The sequence below is a fragment of the Neoarius graeffei genome, chromosome 23, assembly GCF_027579695.1.
Source record: "Neoarius graeffei isolate fNeoGra1 chromosome 23, fNeoGra1.pri, whole genome shotgun sequence".
Classification (NCBI taxonomy): domain Eukaryota; kingdom Metazoa; phylum Chordata; class Actinopteri; order Siluriformes; family Ariidae; genus Neoarius; species Neoarius graeffei.
This window is the reverse complement of record NC_083591.1, coordinates 55384284-55411979: the sequence shown is the minus strand read 5'-3', so window position 1 is coordinate 55411979 and position 27696 is coordinate 55384284. Positions and strand designations below refer to the sequence as shown.

The following is a 27696-nucleotide window of genomic DNA, read 5'->3' as shown; positions in this document are numbered from 1 at the left end:
CTGAAAATGTAATTGAATAACAAGTTAATTAAGAAATAAAGCAAGTTTAAAAATGACTTCAGTTCTCCTTTAAAGCTAGACTGACTTTCAGATTTTTCAAGTGTAAGTCATGAAAATAATTTTCCCCAACACCCAATTATTTTTGTTTAGTGGACCGAAAGCTACTGAATTCGAAATCACAGACTTCCAATTTTATTAGGTTTGTTTTAAATAGAGCAATTAATGAATTTATCTCCACGTGGCCCTAAATTCGCTGCTATTTTTTCCTGCTTCACCATGACCCAATATAAGATACTATGTCATGCATCACGTGGTGGGCTTTCCCCGTTCGCACAAGGCATTGTGGGATACAAATTTGAAACAGGAGAGAAAAATGGAGGACGTGAGTGTGCGAATGAAACGTGAAAAAGTGACTACAGTAACGGAAAGAAAGCGAGAAGAAAATATGTTATGTTATATACGAAGGAAAGGAAACGCAGGACCAAACTAATAAATATCGGCGCTCAGCGAGCACCTCGGTGTGATCAGCTGTTCGTTTAGCGACAGAATGATGGAACTGTCAGTGCACGCTCAAAGGGAAACCTGTAGATGGCAGTAATGCAACACTGTGGATGCCAGCTGCTGTAAAACCCAAAAGAAGAAGAAGGTAAACGTGCGCATGCGCACACGGACTTCCTCTGTCTGCTTGACTGCGTGAAGCGAGCGATTTCATGCACATTATTTGCTTTAATCCCCTCAAATTAAATAACTTCCCAGCCACAGAATGGCCTGATATTCTGAGATATTACAGAAATAAACACATATCACAATGACCACATTTCAGACGGAACTAAATTTCACCAATTTTATGAAATCAAAAGACCGTCTAGCTTTAAAGACAGACGTCTTTAATATTTAAATCCATTACCATAAAAGTTACTGACTGTGTGACTTCATTCTGTTCACAAAGAATAATAAGCGGTTCGCTTGGTGAAAAGGTTTGCCCGTATAAAATGGCTCCATTGAGAGTTATTCGAGTGTGTCAGGAGGTCTTTCAAACAGCTGTTATAAAGTGCACTACACTAGAGATGGTTCAGAAACGGCACTTTTATTACGTACAGGAGAAAAATCCTGCCTTAGATTAATGTATTATAATGAGCATATTAACATAAATTATTGCCACTTCTAGGAAATTGATCAACACCTTTTGATTTGAGAATTTCACAGCGCAGTGGTGGATATAATGGAAAGTCAGTAGTAAAGAGTGTTTCGGAGGCTTTCAATGGTCTACAGAGGAACCTCTACCTGAGACGTCGGCCCAGGGTCAGACTCCATGCTCATGCTCATCTCCAGCGTGTGTTTGTTTGAGAGGTTGCTTTTAAAGTCAGCCGACCTGCAATGAGAAACAAAAAAAGTTCAGGATCAAATATGTTACTTTAATGAATAGACATGGTTTAGTGTTGTACAGCGCAGCGTTACAGATCCTCAGTGATTGCTGCCACTGAGTTTCATTCCAGTCACGCTTTCTAAATTAAACTTCTGAAAGTGAAGCCAATATCTGGGTTAAGATTAACAGAAAAAAAAAATTGAGCAACTCTGCTTCAGGTAGGGTCGTAGCTCATTTCCAGGAAGCCAGAAAGTCTGAAATGAAGAAATTACCTCTTGGCACATTTCCAAATCACAGTTTTGTTTTGTTTTTAATGCATGATTGTTATAGGTGTAGAGATACTTTAAAACCTTACAAGTGCATCTTGAAAAGATGACAACGTTGAACTGAAGTGTATGTTACAGGTCAGAATTGTAGGTCAGGTGGAATTTTTCAACCTCGGTTCGAATTTTTAACCCAGTTCATCATTTGCTACTTGTATTTGGGAGACTTACTGTATCTAGGGTTGGGTTTAGGGTTCGGATTTGGGAATAGTTTGCATTTTAAACTACTTGATGATGTAATAAGACTGGACTCATGAATAAATTCAAAATATATAGCACTTCTTCCATTGTGATCATCACTGGTCTAGTGGTTAAGGTGTTGGGTTATAACTCAGAAGGTTCTGAGATCCAATCCTGGTTAAGCATGACAAAAGATATATATATATATTTTTAAAAATACTGAATAGGTATACAGACAAGAGGAAATACTTGGTAGGTGTAGACAGAGAAGAAGTGGATGGAAGAAAGAGAGACAAAAGAAGTGATGGAAAATCCCTTTAACGAAGCTTATGTAGATTTTACCTAGGTTAAAAAATTTAACCCAAGTCAAAAAAAAAAATCACCTAGGTTGAAATTTTTTGACCTGTAACGTATACAAACCCAAAGATCTAACTACAAATCAGACATCTTCCTGCTAAAAATACAAATTCCGTCAGGAAATGTTTGTATTTCCTAAAATCTTAAAACTCTACTCATTAGGATTTCTGCCGTCTGTTTGAATTGACGTAGCGAGACGACATGCAGCGAGAAAAGAAATCGTTAAAAATAAAATTAAGTTAAAAATCTGCATTTCATTTCAATTTTCAATTCTACAATTTCCTAATGAAATTTATTTCTACTGAACTTTTAATCAGAAATCAAGTCGAAGGTAAAAATAAATAACTAAATAAAAAAATTGTGGTAAGGAAAAACTTCATAGGAAACTTTAAAAGGAATTGAAACCTAAAATGCGAGAGAGAGAGAAAGAAAGAAAGAAAGAAAGAAAGAAAGAAAGAAAGAAAGAAAGAAAGAAAGAAAGAAAGAAATGAGGGAGCGGTAATATTTTGAGAAAAAAACCTCCAACATTTCTAAGATTAAAATCATAAATTAATGAGAATTAAACTCAGATATTCTCTGAAATGATGAAGTCATATGTTTGTCAAGTCATAAAAAAATCCTTAGAAATTCTGAGATTAAACATTCACAAACTTACAATAAAAAATAGCAAAATAGAAATTTTTTGTGCATTATGGAGCTGAAGGAAAGGGGTAATAATCCAAGAAGGAAAAAAAACAACTCAGAAATTCCGAGATTAAAAAGTCACAAATTTACAAGAAAAAAAAACTCATTAAAAAAACCTTAAAAATTAGATGTTTTTTGTCAAAGAACCAGATCGCTTTACTTTCCAAGGTTGGATGAACCTCATCATGCCACAGCTGAGCCGAAAGTTATGGGAAACGTAGTCTTTCCTCCTCTATCACGCGACATAAAAGAATAAAGTGCTAAGGGATTTTCACTACATTTCTCAGAATGCACTGCAGCCAGGACGCCGGTAAGCACATGGGTGAGTGAGTGAGCGAGTGAGTGAGCGAGCGATTGTTGTGCTTCCTGGATGCAACAGGAGGTGAATGTATAAACCACACAAGCTTGTTTATCCATGTCATTTTTTTTTTGTCTTAGCTGTTTATAAATGTATATTGTACGAGAGCAGTATCCTGATCCTTTCAGTGTATGGATTCTTTTCATTCAGCCAAATCTCTGTTACTCTGAAACAGCTGAGCTGAGAGTTACAGGAAATGCAGTTTGTCCTCCTTGATCACGCATTATAAAAGACGAAAGCGCTAAAAGACTTTCAACTCCATTTCCCAGAATGCACTGCAGCCAGGAAGTATGTGATTGTTGTCTCAGAACATCCGACTTATTTTTCCTCGCAAATTTACGACTTTAATATCAGGACTTCTGAGAATATTACCCCCTTCCTGAGCTCTGTATTTTTTTTTTTACCTGCAATGGCCCTAATATGTCGTTGCATACTTAAATAATAAGAATCAGTGGAATAAAAGTGGCATGTGGGTTTTTTTCAATGATGAATAAAACCTTCACTCTATCAGAATGATGTGAAGTTACACTTCTGAAAAGTCGTCGTACCAGAGCAGCTCGCTGGAGGAGTGATGTGAGGTGCACCTCTTCCTCTCGTACCTACACTTCCTCCCTCCATCCCAGGCGCTGTCTGGATGAAGGCTCACTTCATCCCATCTCTCCCGCGGTGAGCTGCTCACTACACAGAGGGGATACAGAGAGAACAATTAGCACGTCTGCAAAAATCGAACACATTTTGGTGTTTATTAATTAACAGTAAGATCAGACACAGAGACTTTTACGACAGACGGGTTTTAAAAATGTTTGGATTTGTTGATATGGTGATGAAAAGACATTTAGACGTTTATTTAACATTTATGGAAGGAGCTTGCAGTGCTAAAGCTTTGTAACAGTCTGAGGTAAAGCTGTAAATTAAAGTTTTCCAGCATAGGAAGATCTTCAGAGCAGTCAGCAGCTGTGGGTTATTGTTTTTTTTTTTTTTGGTCTTATTAACTTTAAGAGAGAGAAAACAGTGAGGCATTGGTGAGGTGTAGCACTGTTGGTGTGAAATGGGCTTAATTTTTAAGCACATCGTGCATGATTTTTTAAAATGTTTTTTTAAACGGATAAACGGTGGCTATTTTGAAAAATCTAAAAAAAACACTTTTTTTAAATACTTTCTGTAATGTCACATAGTTCCGTGCGTGTTCCATATGCTGTTTCAAAGTTTTGGTGTCTTCAATATTATTCTGAAAATGGTAATACACACACACACAAAAAAAATAAATAAAAATAAATAAATAAATAGGGCGGCACGGTGGTGTAGTGGTTAGCGCTGTCGCCTCACAGCAAGAAGGTCCTGGGTTTGAGCCCCGGGGCCGGCGAGGGCCTTTCTGTGTGGAGTTTGCATGTTCTCCCCGTGTCCGCGTGGGTTTCCTCCGGGTGCTCCGGTTTCCCCCACGGTCCAAAGACATGCAGGTTAGGTTAACTGGTGACTCTAAATTGACCGTAGGTGTGAATGTGAGTGTGAATGGTTGTCTGTGTCTATGTGTCAGCCCTGTGATGACCTGGCGACTTGTCCAGGGTGTACCCCGCCTTTCGCCCGTAGTCAGCTGGGATAGGCTCCAGCTTGCCTGCGACCCTGTAGAACAGGATAAAGCGGCTAGAGATAATGAGATGAGATGAATAAATAAATAAATAAACACCTCTGAATGAGTGGGGGTGTATTGACTGGTACGGCGTATATACTACAAATCACTGATACTGTATAAATCACTTAAGGATTTAATTTGCATTTTAAAAATCTACCTCTTCCCTTGTACATCTTGTATTTACTGTCTATGTACTATTGTCTGTGTGTTGTCTTTGTTTTTGGTTATATTGTACAGCCTTTGTGTTGGTATAATTAAAAAATCGTACATGATTTATGTCTACCATCGCTCAGGACTTTTAATGGAGTTATACTCAATGTTATTAGAAAGGTATTATCTCCGTTTTGTCTCAAAAACGCCATATCTTGCCATCCTGTTTGAAAGTAAAAACTCGCCGCTCCTGAGACGTTTTTCAATCCTGAAGCAGACCGTCAAAATATTCCCAGATGAATCTTTTATTTCCCATGTTTCCTCAGATCCCGGAATCACAGCGTAAATACAACCTTGTGCTATTCAATGAAAATTATAAAGCGGCACAATGCTTAGTTTAAGACTGTCTACTCGATAAGAGGATGAGGATAAAGCTTAAAGCTTGTCTCTGCATAAAAAATAGCTTAGCAACATAATTTTTCAGCTTGGGTTTTTGGGGATTTTCAGTGAAGTGGGATAAAAACAAAAACAAACAACCACATGGCGTTTAGTTTACTGTAACGTAAAGTTACCTTTTGAAAAAGTATGTCAATGAAGGTTGCTTCGCAAAACCAGGTAGAATTTATACAGTAGATAAATATTCCTAAACTTAAATAAACCGAAAGCACACTCAAATCAACTCCAATTTTCTTCACCATTATATCAAATTTAATTCGACACATGACCAATGAGCAAGTGTAAAATACATCGTCTCTAATTGTACGGAAAATACGTGACCAGGAAAGGACAGAAACTAATTACAGGAAAAGCATGGATTAAAATAAGCCCCTTAAGGGACCTCTTTAGATGATTCAAAGAAGCGTAAAAGCCCATAGGAATTATATTCAATTCAGCAAATGTGGCGCTTTATGTAGATTAGAGGAAACACCGTGAATAAATGAATGACAGGTCATTACATCACTGCTTCTATGGGAGGAATATGGCTTTAATAAATATAACGACTCAGACTGATGGTAATGAAACCGCAGCAGTGTTGAGAATTTTAAAGGGAATGTGGTATGAAATATTAAAAATGTCTGAGAACAAACCTGAGAGGTTTATTAAACAGCCAGAAAAGGTTTGATAAAAACAAAACCCAAGATAGACGTGTGATAAACACCTGATCAGACCGGGTGTGATTTAATCCCTAATATCCCCATGTTTGATTGACAGCTCTGTGTAGGAAGTGGTAGAAGTTTATGCAAAATTAGCCACGCCCACTTTGAATACAAAATCAGGACACAGAAATGAGAAAGATCCTAACATATTAACAGTGTTAGCATATATATATATATATATATATATATATATATATATATATATATATAAAGCAGATTTACAACGCTGTGAAAAAGTATTCGCCCCCTTAAACAGTTCTACATTTAGTCTACAAAATATGGAAATGTTCAAGGGGGTGAATACTTATGCAAACCACAGTAGGTTCTCTGATGCTTTAATACAGGCCGAATAAAGTTATTCAGCCTCGCTATATTTTTTTTTCTAAAAGAAAACTGTGTACTTTCGAAAAAAAAAGGATAGGCATGTTAATTGCAATTTCAGTTCACGTCACAAACAGCAGATGGAGCAAAAAAAATTACACACTGCTACTTTAACTTGTCTGTTTGAAAAGCATAAAAGTTATACAGTTTTAAAGACTGACCCCATATTCCAAATATTCTGGAACTAACCCGAGTCTAACGAAGCTCTCTCAGGGTTCAGGTGTCCAGGTGAGAACTGCTCAGTCTCCACCTGGATCAGCTCTGTCTCATCTGTCTTCTTCCTGCGGAGACTGTTCTTGGAATAGCCGCGAGGGCTGCGGCGCTCCCAAGTCCACCTCCTCTCACATGGCTCACTCAGGTCCACCAGGTCCAGCGCTGTCGAGATGACTGTGAGAACAAAATGTCGCTCTTACCCTGAATGTAATCAATCAGTCAGCTAACGAGTAATGGAAGCTTATTACCTCCAGTTTAACATTGCCCCGGTATGCAGTGGTTAGTACCTACCAAAAGTGGTCCAAGGAAGGACAACTGGCGAACTGGCTATAGGATCATGGGTGTCAAAGGCTCACTGATTCGCATGGGGACACGAAGGCTAGCCCATATGGTCCAATACCACAGAAGAGCACAAACTGCTAAAAAAGTTAATACGGGCACCTTTCTGTTTTAGCCAGCATTAACGTTTTGTGCTACAGGAGCTCTTTTGTGGGATTGGACCATATGGGCTAGCCTTCATGTCCCATGCAAATCAATGAGCCTTCAACACTCATGATCCTGTTGCCAGTTCACCAGTTGTCCTTTGGATCCTTGGATCACTTTTGGTAGGTACTAACCACTGCATACTGGGAACACCCCACAAGATGTGCCATTTTGGAGATGCTCAGACCCAGTCATCTCGCCATCACAATTTGGCTCTTGTCAAAGTCGCTCAGATCCTTACGCTCGCCCATTTTTCCTGCTTCCAACACATCAACTTCAAGAACTGACTGTTCTCTTTCTTGCTGCTGAATATATCCCACCCCTTGACAGGTGCCAGAGTAATGAGATAATCAATACTGCCATGTATTTACTGCTCCAAATATCTGTATTTGTATCTGTATTCGGATTTAAACCTGGAGTAGGCGTGGCTTAAACCAAAAGAGTTCTTTTTTCCTTCTTTCTTTTTTAAATATTTATTATATATATTTTCCGACGCTTTCAAACAAATTTAATTAGCTTTATTTCCATCTGAATTTATCTGATTGTACACTCACATGAGAATAAAAATCTCCTGGTCATGTGACTTTCTAAAAAATAAAATAAAATTTAAAAAATAGCACACCGATTATTCGTATCTGGATTTATATTTGTTTAGAACATATCTGTTCAAGCTGAAAAATGCAAAGGTAAAGAATGATTAATTTTTTTGGCCAATTAGTTTCCCATATACTGTTATAGGGTTCTACGGATTGTGAACTAAATAAATACATGAGCAAGCAAACAAACAAACAAATAAACAAACAAAAACAAACAAACAGTTTATTACTGGCCCAAAGATAGTTTTCAAAGCAGCAAAAAAAAAAATCTATTTATTACAGAGATTAATTTTTATATTATATTGAGAATATCCTTAAATAAAAATAAATAAATAAATAAATAAATAAATAAATAAATAAGAGTTTTCAAAGCAGCACAAAAAATTATATTTATTATTACGGAGATTCATCTTTATATTACGTCTAGAATATCCTTAAATAAACAAACAATCAAATAAATAGTTTATTACTGGCTCAAGGATAGTTTTCAAAGAAGAAAAAAAAATTATATTTATAATTACAGAGAGTCATCTTTATATTATGTCTAGAATATCTTTAAATAAATAAATAAATAAATAAATAAATATTTTATTATTGGCTCAAAGATCATTTTCAAAGAAACAAAAAAATTTATATTTATTATAGAGATTAAGCTTAATATTATGTCTAGAATATCCTTTAAATAAATAAATAGGTAGGTAGGTAGGTAGGTAGGTAGGTAGGTAGATAAATTAATAACTAGTTTATTACTGACTCAAAGATAGTTTTCAAAGCAGCAAAAAAATCTATTTATTACAGAGATTAATTTTTATATTATGTCTAGAATATCAACAAACAAACAAACAAACAAACAAACAAACAAACAGTTTATTACTGGGCCAAAGATATAGGGTTCTACGGATAAACTAGTTTATTACTGACTCAAAGATAGTTTTCAATGCAGCAAAAAAAATCTATTTATTACAGAGATTAATTTTTATATTATGTCTAGAATATCAACAAACAAACAAACAAACAAACAAACAAACAAACAAACAAACAAACAGTTTATTACTGGGCCAAAGATAAAAACAGTTTTCAAAGGAGCCAAAAAATAAATAAAATCAGTATTTATTATAGAAATTAATTTTTCTTTATAGCATGTCTAAAATATCCTTTTAATTTCATAATTCTACCTCTTACTCTTATTTTGAATAAAAATGCTGCACTTTGGAACTTTTCTCGCCCTTAAATTGTCATTGTATGAGACAACAGAAAAGCAAGAGAAGTAATTAAACATTTTCTGTAACATGAACTGCCTTCAGGTCCAAAAAAACCCCATCTTGTGAGCACAGTGTAATTTGACACATCAGTTATTTGTCAGGATTTTGGAAAAAAAATGTGGTGAGGGCAGAGTGACTCAGAGAATAGGATAAGTTTACAGAAAGGGAAAGGAGAAACAGATGATGGATAGAGAGAGAGAGAACAGATGAGCGAGGAGGAACCTGCTGTGTTAGAGGTGACCGGTCGTGTGGCTCCATCACTCTTACTCTCGCTCTGGAAGTCGTCGATGGAGGGGCTGAGCAACGGTCGGCTCTCTTGGTGCTCCCTACCCAGCTGTAACACACACACACACACACACACACACACACAATGAGCTGATGCTGTGATATTCCAATGTTATACATCATATCCTAAATCACAGTCATTTATATTAATATTCTTGTCATGAAAAGATTTTTTTTGGCATCCAGAAAATTATTTCTAACCTGGAAGCTTCCATGGATTTTCCTTTGGCTGTCTGCCATAATCAATAGTGTTACTAACATTTGGCATATTTCAAAATTTATTCAAACAGCAGCTGTGAAATCTGGATAAAGAAGCTGTTATTTATACTCACTGACCCAATATTAGCTTTGGCGCGTGGGTCTCTCTGTCAACACCGTCATTACTGATAAAACTCAACCTCATTCAACACCAAACACTTCCCACTGTGAACTACTGTGAAGTGCTGAACACTGTCACACCAGGCATGTGCTCAATCAGTGTTACAATCTCAAATTATTATCCGTCCAAGACACTTTTTCGATGGAATAAAAACGTGTTCTATTCCCTTCTAGCGGGTTTCATTCATTTGGTTCGATAGCATGCAATATTGTTAGCATGTCGTTTATCCTACGTGTATTACGTCACTCTACCCAATGGAGAATGAGCGTTGAATATGGTTTACGATACTGCATAGTTGTCAAGACAACATGACGTCACACGTCGGAGACATAAAACTTCCACACTAGTGAGCGACTGGGACAATTCGTACACAAACATGGCCGCTAGGTTTGCTTCGTTAAATACGGAAGATTTTGAAAGAATTTTGAAAGAGAAAGACGTGTTGAACATCCGAAAGGAATGTGTATTATAATAATAATAATAATAATAATAATAATAATAATAATATTGGCTGGATTTTTTTCGTGGTCTATCAGATATATTCCATTCAGCTACTTGTCTTCGACTCGTTCAGTATCATGCTCACTGAATGGAATATATCTGATAGACCACTCAACGCCAGCCAATATTATTTAAATATTACAGACTTTTGACAGCACTTTACACACTTTTCTGGCTTAAAACTGATATTTAACAGTTATTAAACGAAATCGAGTCGTACATGAGCTGAGAGCCAATGAGGTGCGTAGCTCTGAGTTGTCTATCATCCATGTACAATGAGATTGAGTGGAATAACTGTTTTATTCTATCTACATTCACTGGATTTTGAGAAAGAGATCATTTTTATTTTTAGCAAATTCGATAAATAAAAACTTTATACAAAACGCCCGACAAAATAATTTCTGCTTAGAATGTAAACAAACCGGCGAAATGACAGGAGCAATTTGTGAAAACAATAATAATAATTCTTGAAAAATAATTTTAAAAAGATATGTTCTTACCATCAAATACTTTCATTCCATATTTTCTTGGTTTTTTTTTTGCATTCTCTGGGGTTTTGTTTTCAAGTAGAGTTTTTATTTCATCCTCGGTTGGTTCAGCAACACACTCCGCCATTTTGTTTTTCTCTACTCATGGTATATGAGCTGATATCCTTGTAGTAGATTAGCCAATCAGAGTGTGCGATTGTTCATATCCAGTGAATGTGGATAGAATAATTAAACTTATTTGCCATGTTAAATAGTATATCCTAATCCTAGCACCACATACTCTATCATCGATCAGCATTTTCACAGAATTAAAAAATGTAGAGTTGTGTTTTCATCCAGTAACACCCATCATGCATGACACAACCACTAAAAATCTTCTGTGCGATGTGATAAAGTTGTTCAATATCGTAATGACTGATTACGTTATCTCCAAAAGTGAATTATTTTCCAGTCACAGCACGTCCAGCGTGAAGTGTGTTATTCCTGTCACATAACACACAAACGTATGACAAACAAGTACAATTATTTTTAATCAAGGCACAAAAAAGTCATCTGGTACTTTTTATTTGTTTATAGTCACGTATGACGTTGTTCAATGTCCACGAAATATCTTCGAGCAGCTTTAAATAGTCATCCTGAAGACTGTTATAAGGCACTGAGTGACACTGGAGACTCCTTGCAGATATTAAAAAAAGTCTACTTACGGCAAACTTCACCATATCAACCGTACTTTTTTTTTAAATCAGTTTAATCCATGAAGTGTCTGCCATACACCAATGAACTGTGACTACAGAAATGATAACATGGGGATAGAAAGAGTACATTTATTATTATTCTATCCACATTCACTGGATATGAGCAATCGCGCACTCTGATTGGCTACTCTCCTAGCTACTAGGCTATCAGCTAATATACCATGAGTAGAGAAAAACAAAATGGCGGAGCGTGTTGCTGGACCAACCGAGGATGAAATAAAAACTCTACTTGAAAACAAAACCCTAAAAAATACAAAAAAAAGCAACAAAATATGGAATGAAAGTATTTGATGGTAAGAACGCATCTTTTTTTAAATTTTTCAAGAATTATTATTATCATCATCATCGCATTTTTCACAAATTGCTCCTGTCATTTCGTCGGTTTGTTTACATTCTAAGTGGAATTTTGTATAAAGTTTTTATGTATTGAATTTGCAAAAAAAAAATAAATAAATAAAAATGCCCTGTTTCTCAAAATCCAGTGAATGTGGATTGAATAAAACAGTTATTCCACTCAATATTGTCGAACATGGATGATAGCCAATTCGTTGCTACGTGCCTCATTGGCTATCAGCTCATGTACGACTCGATTTCGTGGAATAAATTAATTATAGATCCATTCTAGCAGATATAATGTGTTAATTATAGAGAAAAGCGCAATTTATTGTCCTAAAAACAGCATGATTTTTTGACAAAGGTGTAAAAAAAAAGAAAAAGTAAGTAAATCTATTTTTCTCATAACAGCATATAAGGCTTTAAATGCTTGCTTTAAATCAGGAGCTGCTTCAGCTCTATAAGCTACATCAATCCATTCCAGCCCTCATCCTCATCCTCAAGATATCTGTCAGCAAAATATACGTGGACTCTCCAGAGCGATAAAAACTGCTGAATAAAGATGGCCTTCACACTGCTGCCACTGATGTCTCACTTTATAACTCACATAAATAGATAACGAACTCACAAACACTGACAGAACACTATTTCTGCCAGAGCCGGCATGATTCTCTAAAAGTTTCAGATCTATCCATAAATGATATACTTTCCCCCCGTGTCCATTAGTCGCATCAGCAGACGTTACATCGTGTGACCTATCGTGTGACTTCACACCATTCAAAGACACACAAATTGTACAGCTCATAATTCACGTCCTGAAATCTGACCCTTTGGCATGAACCAGATGGGACAAAAAAACCCATAGCATCCACATAGGTTTGGCTGACACGATTACTTTTTTCAAAGTCACTTAGGTTGAAGGTTGAAGAGCCTACACAGCAGTGCTTAAAGGAAGAACTACACTGTGTTCCCAATACGAAGAGTCTTTTCTTTTCCAATTCCACACTTCTACAATCCCAATTCCAAAAAAGTCAGGATGCTGTGTAAAACATAAATAAAAACAAAATGTAAAGATTTGCAAATCATGGAAACCCTATCTATATTTCACTGAAAATAGTACAAAGACAACATATGAAATGTCAAAACTGAGAAATTTTATTGTTTTTTGAAAAATATATGCTCATTTTGAATTTGACGTCAGCAACACGTTTCAAAAAAGCTGGGACAGGGGCAACAAAAGACTGAAAAAGTTGTGTAATGCAAACAAAAACTTTTTAAATAATAATAATAATAATAATTTGGTTAATTGGCAACAGGTCAGCAAGATGATTGGGTATAAAAAGAGCATCCCAGAGAGGCGGAGTCTCTCAGAAGTAAAGATGGGGAGGGGTTCACCGCGCTGTGAAAGACTGCATGGGCAGTCAACAATTTAAGAATAACGTTCCTCAATGTAAAATTGCAAAGAATTTGAAGATCACATCATCTATGGTCCAAAATATCATTAAAAGATTCAGAGAATCTGGGGAAATCTCTGTATGTAAGGGGCAAGGCTGAAAACTGACATTGGATGCCTGTGATCTTCAGGCCCTCAGGAGACACTGCGTTAAAAATAGACACGTGTCTGTAGCGGAAATCACCGTATGGGCTCAGGAACGCTTCAGAAAACCATCGTCTGTGAAAACACTTCATTACTGCATCTGTGATGGTATGAGGGTGCATTAGTGCACATGACATGGGGAGCTTGTACATCTGGGCAGGCATCATTAATGCTGAATGATATATACACGTTTCAGAGCAATACGCTGCCATCCAGACAAAATCTTTTTCAGTGAAGGCCTTCCTTCTTTCAGCAAGACAAACCGCTTTCTGCACATATTACAACTGCATGGTGTTAGGGTTTTGCTGGGATTCGAACCTGGTTCGTTGGTGTGATAATCCAGCAAACCCCCACTAGGCCACCAGGGGGATGACTCAAATGCAGAGGCGTGAGGCGGAAGTAGAAAAAGAATCAAAAGGTTTATTTAAACTATATACACTATATACAGGGCAAAACAAAAGACAAAAAAAAACCAAAGAGTATAATCCAAAAGAAAAGCAAAGTGCAAAAATACAAAAGCTAAGAAGATAAAAAAACACAGTACAAAGGAAACTGGAGATAAACATAACAGCACAAAGACTCTGTGACAAGAGGACTGAACTCAGGGGTATAAATAGACAAACTAATTAAGGACACAGGTGAAGATAATTAGGCAATTAACACAAACACAAAACACAGGAACAGTGGCGGCCTCTAGAGGCCAAAATAAACACGACATGAAAAGGAAATAACAGCGGCCTCTAGAGGCCAAAACAGTCCTAGTCCTAACAGGACCCCCCCCTCTAGGAGCGTCTCCTGACGTTCCCAGGGCGATCCGGATGGGCCGAATGGAAGTCCCGACATAGTTCTTTATCAAGGACATCCCGAGCAGGAACCCAGCAGCGCTCCTCAGGACCATAGCCCTCCCAGTCCACCAGATATTGCAACCCGCCGCGGACCCGGCGGGAGTCAAGCAGGCGATTCACAGTGAACACAGTCTGCCCCTGGAAGATGCGGGGGGGTGGGGGGTTCCTAGGGGCAGGGGCATACGTAGATGTCAGTACGGGCCGTAACAGGGAAACATGGAAAGTGGGGTTGATCCTCAGAGTCCGGGGCAACTGGAGCCGGTAGGAGACAGGGTTCACCCTGCGCACCACCTTGAAGGGGCCAATGTAGCGAGGAGCAAGCTTGCGGTTCTCCACCCGCAGTGGAAGGTCCTTAGTGGACAGCCAAACACGCTGCCCAGGGCGGAAAGCGTGTGCAGGTCTTCTATGGCGGTTGGCCTGAGTCTGGTTGGTTCTGGAGGTCTGTATGAGGGTCTTCCTGACCTTGCTCCAGGTCTTGCGACACCGTCTCACATATTGGTTGACCGAGGGCACCCCCGCGTCCTCCTCCTGGTCCGGGAACAGAGGTGGCTGGAACCCGAATTGGCACTGGAATGGCGACAGCTTGGTGGCCGATGACTGCAGGGTGTTGTGGGCGTACTCCGCCCATGGCAGCCAGGTGCTCCACGATGTCGGGTTATCCATAGCCAGGCCTCGCAGGGTGGTTTCCAGGTCCTGGTTGAGCCTCTCCGTCTGACCATTGGACTGTGGGTGAAACCCAGAGGAGAGGCTGGCAGTGGCTCCGATGACCTTGCAGAACCCGTGCCACACTCGGGAGGAGAACTGGGGCCCTCGGTCTGAGACGATGTCCTGTGGAAGACCAAAGACTCGGAAGACATGATTAAACAAAAGTTTCGCAGTTTCAAGAGCAGAGGGGAGTTTGCACAGTGGTATGAAGCGGCAGGCCTTGGAGAATCTGTCAACTAAGACCAAAATGACCGTGTTACCTTGTGACTCAGGGAGACCCGTGATAAAGTCGACTGCCACGTGGGACCAGGGACGCCGGGGAATGGTCAGAGGATGCAGGAGACCCTGGGGACGCTGTCGTGGGTTCTTGGTTCTGGTGCAAACCTCACAGGACAGGACAAATGACCTTACTTCCTTCTCCATGTTAGGCCACCAGAAGCGTCTTTTCAGGAAGTCCAGGGTCCTCCGAGCTCCCGGGTGGGCGGTGAGAGGGGAAGAGTGACCCCACTGGAGAACCTTGGCCCGGGCTTGATGTGGGACGTACAAGAGGCCTGGTGGCCCCGTCCCAGGACCGGGGTCCTGGCGTTGGGCTCGTCGGACAGCCTCCTCAATACCCCAGCGGACAGGGGCCACAATCCGGGACACAGGGATAATAGGCCCGACTTCATTCTCCCTGTTAGTGGCAGAGAACAGTCTGGACAGTGCGTCAGGTTTGGTGTTCTTGGAGCCGGGGCGGTATGAGAGGGTGAAGTCAAACCGACTGAAAAACAGGGCCCACCTAGCCTGTCGAGGGTTCAGTCTCTTGGCTTGCTGGAGGTACTCCAGGTTCTTGTGGTCAGTCCAAACCAGGAATGGATGTTGTGCTCCCTCCAGCCAGTGCCTCCACTCCTCAAGGGCCAGTTTGACCGCTAGCAGTTCTCGATCCCCCACATCGTACCGGAACTCAGCAGGACTCAGGCGGTGGGAGAAGTAAGCGCAGGGGTGCAGCTTTCCTTCCGAACGTTGAGAGAGCACCGCGCCGACACCACTGTCCGAGGCGTCCACCTCCACGATGAATGGTTGGGAGGTGTCCGGGAGAACCAGAATGGGTGCCGTGCAGAAGCGGTCCTTGAGGTCTTTGAACGCCTTTTCTGCCTGAGGAGACCAGCCATAAGATCCACCTGTCCCTTTGGTGAGGTCTGACATGGGTGCTGCCACAGAACTGAAGTTCCTGATGAACTTGCGGTAGAAGTTAGCGAATCCTAAGAACCGCTGAACCTCCTTAACGGACTTGGGAGTAGGCCAATCCCGGACGGCCAGGGTCTTGGCAGGGTCCATTTGGAGTTGGCCTGTCCGTACAATAAATCCCAGAAAGGAGACCTCGGGAACATGAAATTCGCATTTCTGGGCCTTGGCGAACAGATTGTTCTGTAGCAGCCTCTGGAGAACCTGGCGGACATGGTGGCGGTGCTCCTGCACGGTCTTGGAAAAGATAAGGATGTCGTCGAGGTAGACAAAAACGTATAGGTTAATCATGTCCCTTAAGACGTCGTTGATTAGGGCCTGAAAAACAGCTGGTGCGTTGGTGAGTCCGAAGGGCATCACCTGGTATTCGTAGTGCCCAGACGGGGTGTTAAAGGCAGTCTTCCACTCGTCTCCCTGTCGGATACGGATGAGGTGGTATGCGTTCCGTAGGTCCAACTTGGTGAAGACGGTGGCGCCTTGGAGCAGGTCGAAAGCTGTGGACATCAGCGGAAGGGGATATCGGTTGCGCACAGTGATCTTATTCAGGCCCCTGTAATCAATACATGGTCGGAGCCCCCCATCCTTCTTGCCGACAAAGAAGAAGCCGGCTCCAGCAGGTGAAGTGGAGGGTCGAATAAACCCAGAGACCAGGGCATCTTTGAGGTATTCCTCCATGGCCTTGCGTTCTGGCTGAGAGAGTGAAAACAGTCTGCCACGAGGAGGGGTAGTCCCAGGGAGCAAGTCGATGGCACAGTCGTAGGCCCGGTGCGGAGGAAGAATGGCGGCCCTGCTCTTGCTGAATACCTCCTTGAGATCCCAGTACTCTGTGGGAACTTGAGATAACTCGGTGAGATCAGGGGGCTCGGCAGGAGACACAGGAGAGCTAGAGAGCAGACAAGAGGCATGGCATGCAGGGCCCCATTCCACAACCTGGCTTGTTACCCAGTCTATGCGAGGGTTGTGGCGAGTAAGCCAAGGAAGGCCTAGAATAACTGGGAACTCAGGTGAAGGAATCAGGTGCAGGGATATTTCTTCCTTGTGACCTTGAGACTGGAGGAAAACAGGAGAAGTAACTTGGGTGACTCTTCCATCACCTAACGCTTGGCCATCGAGGGCAGACACAGACAGTGGGACTTCAAGAGGTGCAGTCGGAATATTGATGCTTTGGGCGAAGTGAATATCCATAAAGTTCCCAGCCGCCCCTGAGTCTATCAAAGCTTGACAAGAGTGGACAGACTCACCCCAGGAGATGGAGACCGGGATGTAGATTCCTTGGCCAGGGAGTCCGGGAGAGAGGGTAGGCCCCGTCACAACCCTCCCTCGGCTGGACGGGGCGGTCCTTTTCCCAAGAGTTCAGGACATGATGCTCGGAAGTGACCAGGCTTGCCACAGTAGATGCAGCACTTGTCCCTCCTTCTGCGCTCCCTCTCAGATGCGGAGAGGCGAGTACGACCCACTTGCATGGGTTCTGGACAGTCACTGAAGGAGGTAGACGGTCTCCAGGTAGAGGTAGGGAGGCTGGGGGGGCTCAAGGCTTGGTGGCGTTCTCTCATCCTGTTGTCCAGACGAATAGCATGTGAGATGAGGGTTTCGAGGTCACTTGGGCATCCAATAGAGGCCAGACCGTCCTTGATGGGGTCAGACAGACCATGGTGGAAGGCTGACACCAGGGCAGTCTCGTTCCATCCACTTACTGCTGCGAGTGTTCGGAACGAGATGGCGTAATCTGCGACGCTTCCTCCTTGCCGGATGGACATGAGCTTTCGGGCTGCGTCGGTACTGATGTCTGCCTGATCGAAGACCCGAAGCATCTCTTCAGAAAACAGCTGGAAATCAAAGCACTCAGGTCCCTGTCTTTGCCAGATAGCAGTAGCCCAGGCTCGCGCCTTACCAGCTAATAAGGTGATCACAAAGGCAATCTTGCGGCGATCCGTAGTGTAGGTGGTAGGCTGAAGCTCAAAGGTGAGTTGACACTGGGTAAGGAACTCTCGGCACTCACTGTGCTTGCCGTCATACCTCTGTGGTGCAGGAAGGCTGGGTTCGCGAGGTGAAGAAGGCAGCATTGCAGGAGGCACTGGAGCAGGAGTGGGAGCTGGATCAGGAGCAGGAACTGGATCAGGAGCAGGAGATGCAGGCAGAGATGTCAGCTGTGCCAGGGTTTTCCCAATTTGCTGAAGCAGTTCCTCGTGGCGAGCGAGGGCCTCACGTTGGCTGGTAAGCGTACGTCCATGAGCGTCCATGGTCGCTCCGAAGCGTGTCAAAGCTGCCATAATTCCCTGAAGGTTGGCCGGGTAGACAGTTGAAGCAGCCTCTGCTGAGTCGGTCATGACGGAGTCTTTCTGTTAGGGTTTTGCTGGGATTCGAACCTGGTTCGTTGGTGTGATAATCCAGCAAACCCCCACTAGGCCACCAGGGGGATGACTCAAATGCAGAGGCGTGAGGCGGAAGTAGAAAAAGAATCAAAAGGTTTATTTAAACTATATACACTATATACAGGGCAAAACAAAAGACAAAAAAAAACCAAAGAGTATAATCCAAAAGAAAAGCAAAGTGCAAAAATACAAAAGCTAAGAAGATCAAAAAACACAGTACAAAGGAAACTGGAGATAAACATAACAGCACAAAGACTCCGTGACAAGAGGACTGAACTCAGGGGTATAAATAGACAAACTAATTAAGGACACAGGTGAAGATAATTAGGCAATTAACACAAACACAAAACACAGGAACAGTGGCGGCCTCTAGAGGCCAAAATAAACACGACATGAAAAGGAAATAACAGCGGCCTCTAGAGGCCAAAACAGTCCTAGTCCTAACACATGGCTCTGTAGTAAAAGAGTCCGGGTGCTAAACTGGCCTGCCTGCAGTCCAGACCTGTCTCCCATTTAAAACATTTGGTGCATTATGAAATGAAAAATACAACAAAGGAGACCCCGAACTGTTGAGCAACTGAAATTGTATATCAGGGAAGAATGGGACAATATTTCACTTTCAAAACTACAGCAATTGGTCTCCGCAGTTCCCAAACATTTACAGAGCGTTGTTAAAAGTAGAGGTGATGGGACACAGTGGTAATCATAGCCCCTGTCCAAACTTTTCTGAAACATGTTGCTGATATCAAATTAAAAAAAAAGAGCATATATTTTTCAAAAAACAATAAAATTTCTCAGTTTCAACATTTGATATGTTGTCATTGTACTATTTTCAATGAAATATAGGGTTTCCGTGATTTCCAAATTTTCGCATTCTGTTTTTATTTACAGTTTACACAGCATCCCAACTTTTTTGGATTTGGGGTTGCATAATCCGAAAACAGTGGAAACACACCAACATGGATGAACCACGTTCCTAGCCGTCACTGGCTCTTAGAGGCGGGGTTTTATGGATGAGAGGTGGAGTCAAGAAGGAGTGAAACAAATCTAAAATGTTTTATCAAGCCCAAATTCTACCCACTGCACCTTTTAGTATCTGTAAACACTTTGATCCAGTTCACTGCTGAGCTACGGATGCTGATATTATACATAGCTTCCTAAGACAATCCAAGGAAAATACTCGTTCAACATTCAGCAATGCTGCAGTAGCATTGATCTTGCGAGTTAATGAAAGCCACAGTGCTAAGCAAGTGAAGTGAGCTAGCAAAGGCTTTGGCGCCATTTGCGCATGTCTTGTTGGTGGGTGTGTGTGTTCAGCCCACCTTGGTTGTGATGGCGAGGAGGGGGTTTCCATCTGAGGAGGCCTTATGTGGGAACTCCTTTAGCATCATGGCAACCACCCTCGAGTCTTTCCCCTACAACAGTGAGATCAACAGTGAACCGGGTCAGTGTGCTAACAAATTAGCATGGGCTCGAATAGGCATGTGTTGATCATCGATTATACTATATATCACGATATTCAGCATGCAGAATAATATCATCATGGACACCTTGCAGTGTTCCAGACTGTCTGGGTTTGTAGCATTTTTTGCACAGCGTTTGTGGTTCCGAAGTAAACATTGCTAATTCAAAATTTGCATTAGGACAGTTAAGATTGATTGATTGCATTCGCAGCAAGTATTTTCTTAGCTGTATTTTTTTAAGGCAGCAATCACTAAATTAAGCTAGCAAATGTAACAAACAGACATGGTATATGACATAGTAGCTAGTATTAGCTAGCTAGTTCAATATGTTGATTAAGCGATATTACAAGATAAATATGTAAATAGATAATCAATTAATATTTTCTTGTCTACGTCATCATGCAACTGCATAGACAGTTAAAAGATATGAACCAGGTGCTTGTGATTTAACACAATTTATTTATTATATTCCACCATATTAGAAGTCGGGATATGCCAAAAATATCACATCACAATACTTGAACTTTCTATGACTGATAATCTTATTTATTCTATCCACATTCACTGGATATGAGCAATCGCACGCTCTGATTGGCTGCTACTAGGATATCAGCTCATATACCATGAGTAGAGAAAAACAAAATGGCGGAGCGTGTTGCTGAACCAACCAAGGACGAAATAAAAAGTCTACTAGAAAACAAAACCCCCAAAAATGGGAAAAAAGCAACAATATGGAATGAAAGTATTTGATGGTAAGAACGTATCTTTTTATTTTTCAAGAATTATTATCGGAGTTTTTACAAATCACTCCTGTCATTTCGCCGGTTTGTTTACATTCAAAGTGGAAATTATTTTGTCGAATGTTTTGTAGAAAGATTTTATTTATCGAATTTGCAAAAAATAAAACTAAAAATGCTCTGTTTCTTAAAATCCAGTAAATGTGGAGAGAATAAAACAGTTATTTCCACTCAATCTTGTCGTACATGGATTATAGACAACTCGGTGCTATGCGCCTCGTCAGCTATCAGCTCATGTACGACTCGATTTCGTGGAATAACTGTTAGTTATAGATTTCCGAATAAATTTTGGGCCAAAGAAAAGATTTATATTTAAAAAAAAATCAAACTGGTACTTTAATTTAACTTTTTTTTCAAGTGAAAAGTAAAATTTGACAAGTTTTCACATGTAATCAGCTGCTTCCAGTCAGAGTTTGTAATTGTAAGAAAACACTTATGGTGTTTATGACATCTCAGAAAAGTGTGCTGCAACATCCTTTATTACAATATCAATATTACACTCAGTGGCCGCTTTAATAGGAACTTGTTCTTGATTCTAAGATTCCTGTTCTTGGCTGCGGGAGTGGAACCCAATCTGGCCTTCTGTTTTCTGTTGCATGCTTAGATGCTTTTCTGTTCAACGCGGTCGTAAAGAGTGATTATATGAGTTACTATATAGTTACCTTCCTGGCAAAAAAGCTCGAACCAATCTGTCCATCTTCCTCTGACCTCTCTTATCAACAAGGCGTTTGCTTCCACCCACACTTATCTTGCTGTCGTGCACTCACTCGATGTGTTTTTGTTTTTGGCACCATTCTGCATAAACTCTAGAGACTGTTGTGTGTGAAAACCCCAGGAGATCAGCAGTTTCTGAAATACTCAAACCAGTCCATCTGGCTCAAACCAACACTCATACCACAGTGAAAGAAAGTCACACTTCACTGTGAGATCACAATTTTTCCCATTCTGATGTTTAAACATTGTGAACATTAAAGGAGAACTGAAGTCATTTTTAAACTTGCTTTATTTCTTAATTAATGTCTTATTCAATTACATTTTCAGTTTTAGTAACCTTATATCGTGACTCGTATTGGCAACTAATTGCACTTAAATATACTTATCGGCCTATTCGGGTTTTAGCCGTGTTGAATTTAGTTCATTTGGTCCACAGCAGGCGTCGCTTATCCGCACGATCTTCACGAGACTTGTGCGAGACTTCGAAACGTCAAGTGTCCACCAGGTGTCAGTGCCGCCATTTTGAAAACTGTTTTCCAAATGAAATATTACACAAAAACGAGTTTAAATGACGATTACTGCCTACTTTTTTCAAAATTTCCTGATTGCTATCAAAACAAACAAAACTTCCGGCTTGATTACGTCAGCATTCGAAAGAGGGCGCGTGCGTCTTTTGACAACGTTGGCAGATGTCGGTCATTTTGATTTCCGCTGTACGTTTTACTTCCGTCCTACGATGTCTCGCACAGGTCTCAACGAATCTCGTTTACGGCCATCGCTTTGACATATGGACTGATATATTACAGAGCACATTTCAAACACTCATAACTTGCTATAGCAGCTACAAAATAGCTGTCAAAAATACATTCCTATATTTAATAAAATGAGATAAATAGAATATTGACAATAAAAAATTTGCCTTCAGTTCTCCTTTAACTGAAGCTCTTGATTTGTATCTGCATGATTTTTTTAATGCACTGTGCTGCCGTCAAGGGATTGGCTGATTAGAGACCCGCATAAAACACAACAGCAGGTGGATGTCGGGGTGTTCCTAATAAAGTAGCTGGTGAGTGCATGTCATCAAAATTGGAGTCGATTATGTTTAACTAAATGATGACGGCAAAAATTGCGTCCACGATTAAACTACAATTAATTAAATTTTGCCGATAGTGAAAACAAAATTTTATTTATGTATTTTTATTTGAGGTAAGAAGCTCGCCAAACCTTTGGGAATCTTTTAACCGCATGATTCCCTGGAGTGAGCTCTGGAGATCCCTAGTGGCGGACCCGGCGCCGTGGGGGGGCGAAAGGGGGCGTCGCCCCCTCGTGGCTACAGCCCCGCCCCCTCAACGGAGACTCAGATCACTTAATTGTTTTCTTATGAAAATATAATGTATTATAGACGTATTAATAATTTGCATTTTCAAATACGAAATATTAAGTGGTTGCGCATTGCACAAAAATACATTTCACATAAATCACTACTAAAACTGGCACGGTAGAACAAATCTGATTGTTGTTATGACACTTACAAGTGCACTGTCTCTGCAATATCCTGTAATATGCAGTCAAGTTTACGGGAGTAGTCTTTCCCCCACCGAATTAAACGAATTCAATCACAATATTGTGAATCCATTTTCTTTCTTTGTAGGCTAAGTTTATCTCCGTTTATGTTGGTGTATGTGTTCATATATGGTCCGCTTTGTGCGCAAATAGCGTAAGAATATGTGTCGTTGACGTCACCCCCATGCAGCGGGGGTGAAAATTCATCACTTCAGAGTGTTTAGTCCCCTACACGCCTAAACTGGGATCGCGGATTAAGTGGTTAGCGTTGACTCGGTGCGAGTCAGGAAGGCTATTACTGGTGCGGCCGCGGGGTCTGTTGATTTTTTTAAATTATGATTTTGGCCGCCGAGCCAAGTACCTTAGACTTGCATTGACGTTTTGTTTTCATGCCGTGGAGCTATTTGTATGTATTTTAAATGTAAAGGACTTGCCTGTAGGTTTGTGTGTGTTGTTTTATGTTTGGCATCTTTCCGGTTGTAACGCGTGTCTGTGAGAAAATTGGAGGGGAGGGTTAACAGGTGGGCAAGGGTGTTGATAAAGCGCAACTGCCCTGGTAATATGTCACATGATTTTCCCGGACTAAAGCAACCTTCGGGGCCGTGGTTTTGTGGTTGGCGCAGTTAATTGTTTGAAACACGTTGTCAGACCGCCATCACTACTACACATTATATGAAAAATATTTGCCCCCTTGCAATTTCTAATTGCCCCCTTAATAAACTGTTCCTGGCGCCGGGCCTGCCTAGTGGTCCAGCATGTATAGCCATTATCGTACTTTTGGTTATTATTTATTACTTATTGATCTCTTGAAATACAAGGAGTTAAATCTAAAACTCAATAAAAGTATAAATAATGTTAACTTGAATCCAAGAAGTGCTGTTCATATGCAACATCTGAATTAGTGTAAAACTCAGGAATAAAACTCTCTAATGGCTTCAATAGACTAATATGGTACATAATTTTGCTGTGTTGTTCTTAAAATTTTGTAAATGACATGAACAGTTAATATCAACACATGTCTAGTCTGTAAAAAAAAAAAGAGCATGACAACACAAAGCGTGTGCCCTCGGGTTTTTTATTTTTTATTTTAAGTTTGTCAAAAAAGTAAAAAAGTACAAAATTCACAAGAAAAGACAAAAATTCATCCATCACTTTGTCCCACGGCCCCGCTACCCGCCGTACCACGATGAAACATGACGCATTTCTGACCCACTGCATTAACCAAAGCCAGTGGCGTATCTAAACCGTACACAGGAGAAACATCAATTATGGCATTAAATTATTTCAGCCTGGCTCTGTTCCATTCAGGGTCACGTCGAATGGACACTGTCCATCACCACAGTGCCTTCAATGGGGCTTTTAACAGTCCCTGATCTCCTCAGACACGGCTAAGCACTTTAGCATGGGCGAGTGGAACATCAGAGCGCGGGAACAGAAGCAATTTGGTGGCCTTGTTTAATAGGTTTGTGCTCCACAGACTCCAGTCCCATGTACCGCTCCAGCTTAATCTCCTTTTAGCTTTGGGATGAATTGTTTTATTTTTACTTGATGAAAAATGCAGCAAGATGCTGAAATGATGAAAGAGTAGCACTCGTGGTTTGAGGGGACTCACACTCAAATTTTCATGCTAAAATTAAAAATAATAATAATTCAAGCGTCAAACCCACCTACTTAACCTTTACAGACCAAACGCTAAAAAACTAATCTGACCGAATTCACCTTACCTTTAATTAACAATTATTCACCGAAGGCGAGGTTATTATTAAACAACTTATTAACCTCGCTTGCTCGGTCTTTACGGGAATCTATCAGACCGATGTCCTGACAGTACGGACCGAACTGCTCCTGTAAAGACTGGCCAAGCGAGGTTAATAAGGTGTTTATTATTTGGCTTTTTTATTTCTAAGATTGTAGTCTTCATCATGGCTTTCTTGTTCGCTTCCCTGTGCAGCCTCTTCGGGGTAATAAAATTCGCTTTCTGAATGCTCTTCATTGCTCATTTCTTGAATAACTCTGTGACTCTCGTTCGTTTTTTGTGTTACGGACGTTTTTTATTTCCATTTATCATTTTGTTTTTGTTTGTTTTTTGCAACATTGAAAGCCGGCGCCTTGGAAATAAAGTCCGTAATCGCCCATGGGCATTACAGGAAAATTCTGCCTGCAAAGGAACCAATCAGAGCGCACAATTTTACCGGAGGTACAACCCCGATTCCAAAAAAGTTGGGACAAAGTACAAATTGTAAATAAAAATGGAATGCAATGATGTGGAAGTTTCAAAATTCCATATTTTATTCAGAATAGAACATAGATGACATATCAAATGTTTAAACTGAGAAAATGTATCATTTAAAGAGAGAAATTAGGTGATTTTAAATTTCATGACAACAACACATCTCAAAAAAGTTGGGACAAGGCCATGTTTCCCACTGTGAGACATCCCCTTTTCTCTTTACAACAGTCTGTAAACGTCTGGGGACTGAGGAGACAAGTTGCTCAAGTTTAAGGATAGGAATGTTAACCCATTCTTGTCTAATGTAGGATTCTAGTTGCTCAACTGTCTTAGGTCTTTTTTGTCGTATCTTCTGTTTTATGATGCGCCAAATGTTTTCTATGGGTGAAAGATCTGGACTGCAGGCTGGCCAGTTCAGTACCCGGACCCTTCTTCTACGCAGCCATGATGCTGTAATTGATGCAGTATGTGGTTTGGCATTGTCATGTTGGAAAATGCAAGGTCTTCCCTGAAAGAGACGTCGTCTGGATGGGAGCATATGTTGCTCTAGAACCTGGATATACCTTTCAGCATTGATTGTGTCTTTCCAGATGTGTAAGCTGCCCATGCCACACGCACTAATGCAACCCCATACCATCAGAGATGCAGGCTTCTGAACTGAGCGCTGATAACAACTCGGGTCGTCCTTCTCCTCTTTAGTCCGAATGACACGGCGTCCCTGATTTCCATAAAGAACTTCAAATTTTGATTCGTCTGACCACAGAACAATTTTCCACTTTGCCACAGTCCGTTTTAAATGAGCCTTGGCCCAGAGAAGACGTCTGCGCTTCTGGATCGTGTTTAGATACGGCTTCTTCTTTGAACTATAGAGTTTTAGCTGGCAACGGCGGATGGCACGGTGAATTGTGTTCACAGATAATGTTCTCTGGAAATATTCCTGAGCCCATTTTGTGATTTCCAATACAGAAGCATGCCTGTATGTGATGCAGTGCCGTCTAAGGGCCCGAAGATCACGGGCACCCAGTATGGTTTTCCGGCCTTGACCCTTACGCACAGAGATTCTTCCAGATTCTCTGAATCTTTTGATGATATTATGCACTGTAGATGATGATATGTTCAAACTCTTTGCAATTTTACACTATCGAACTCCTTTCTGATATTGCTCCACTATTTGTCGGTGCAGAATTAGGGGGATTGGTGATCCTCTTCCCATCTTTACTTCTGAGAGCCGCTGCCACTCCAAGATGCTCTTTTTATACCCAGTCATGTTAATGACCTATTGCCAACTGACCTAATGAGTTGTAATTTGGTCCTCCAGCTGTTCCTTTTTTGTACCTTTAACTTTTCCAGCCTCTTATTGCCCCGTCCCAACTTTTTTGAGATGTGTTGCTGTCATGAAATTTCAAATGAGCCAATATTTGGCATGAAATTTCAAAATGTCTCACTTTCAACATTTGATATGTTGTCTATGTTCTATTGTGAATACAATATCAGTTTTTGAGATTTGTAAATTATTGCATTCCATTTTTATTTACAATTTGTACTTTGTCCCAACTGTTTTGGAATCGGGGTTGTAGCTCCTGCCATATAATATTTAAATAATACTGGCTGGCTTTCTTTCTATTCAGCTAGCATGATACTGAACGAGTCAAAGACGAGAAGCTGAATGGAATATATCTGATACACCATGAACAAAAAAGCCATTATTATTATTATTATTAGTAGTAGTAGTAGTAGTAGTCGTAGTATTATACATACACATTCCTTTCGGGTGTTCAATGCATTTTTCTCTTTCAAAATTCTCTCAAAATCTTCCATATTTAATGAAGCAAACCTGGCGGCCATGTTTGTTTACAAATTGTCTCAGTCGCTCGCTAGCGCGAAAGTTTTACGTTTCTGATGTGTGACGTCATGTGGTCTTGACAACCGTGCAATATCGTAAACCATATTCAACGCTCATTCTCCATTGGGTAGAGTGACGTAATACACGTAGGATAAGCGACATGCTAACAATATTGCATGCTATCAAACCAAATGAATGAAACCCGCTAGAAGGGAATAAAACACGGTTTTATTCCATCGAAAAAGTGTCCTGGATGTAGATTAATTCCTGATATTCACTGAGCCTGAGGCAGATAATTGTTTTTGTATAAATACACAAGTGATTATTTAAAAAAAAACGTATTTAAGAAATTTTCAAACTTCAAAAGTGGGATGTAAATGTAATAACTTTGCAGCACAGACTTGTGTCACTTATCTACACCGAGTCGCATAAAACACTTTGTTTTAAAATCGATAAAATAAA

General features: G+C 40.5%; 1 protein-coding gene across 1 annotated transcript in view; it reads right to left on the bottom strand.

Annotated features, from left to right (window-relative positions):
- The window catches only part of pex5lb (peroxisomal biogenesis factor 5-like b), a 110068-nt gene that overhangs the window by 45395 nt on the left and 36977 nt on the right, over positions 1-27696 (bottom strand). Inside the window, exons 4-8 of the mRNA XM_060905436.1 lie at positions 19947-20039; positions 9363-9474; positions 6776-6973; positions 3817-3946; positions 1285-1372 (exon numbers count right to left, since the gene is read on the bottom strand). Coding sequence (XP_060761419.1) covers positions 1285-1372; positions 3817-3946; positions 6776-6973; positions 9363-9474; positions 19947-20039 — 621 coding nt within the window. The remainder of the gene's footprint in view (positions 1-1284; positions 1373-3816; positions 3947-6775; positions 6974-9362; positions 9475-19946; positions 20040-27696) is intronic.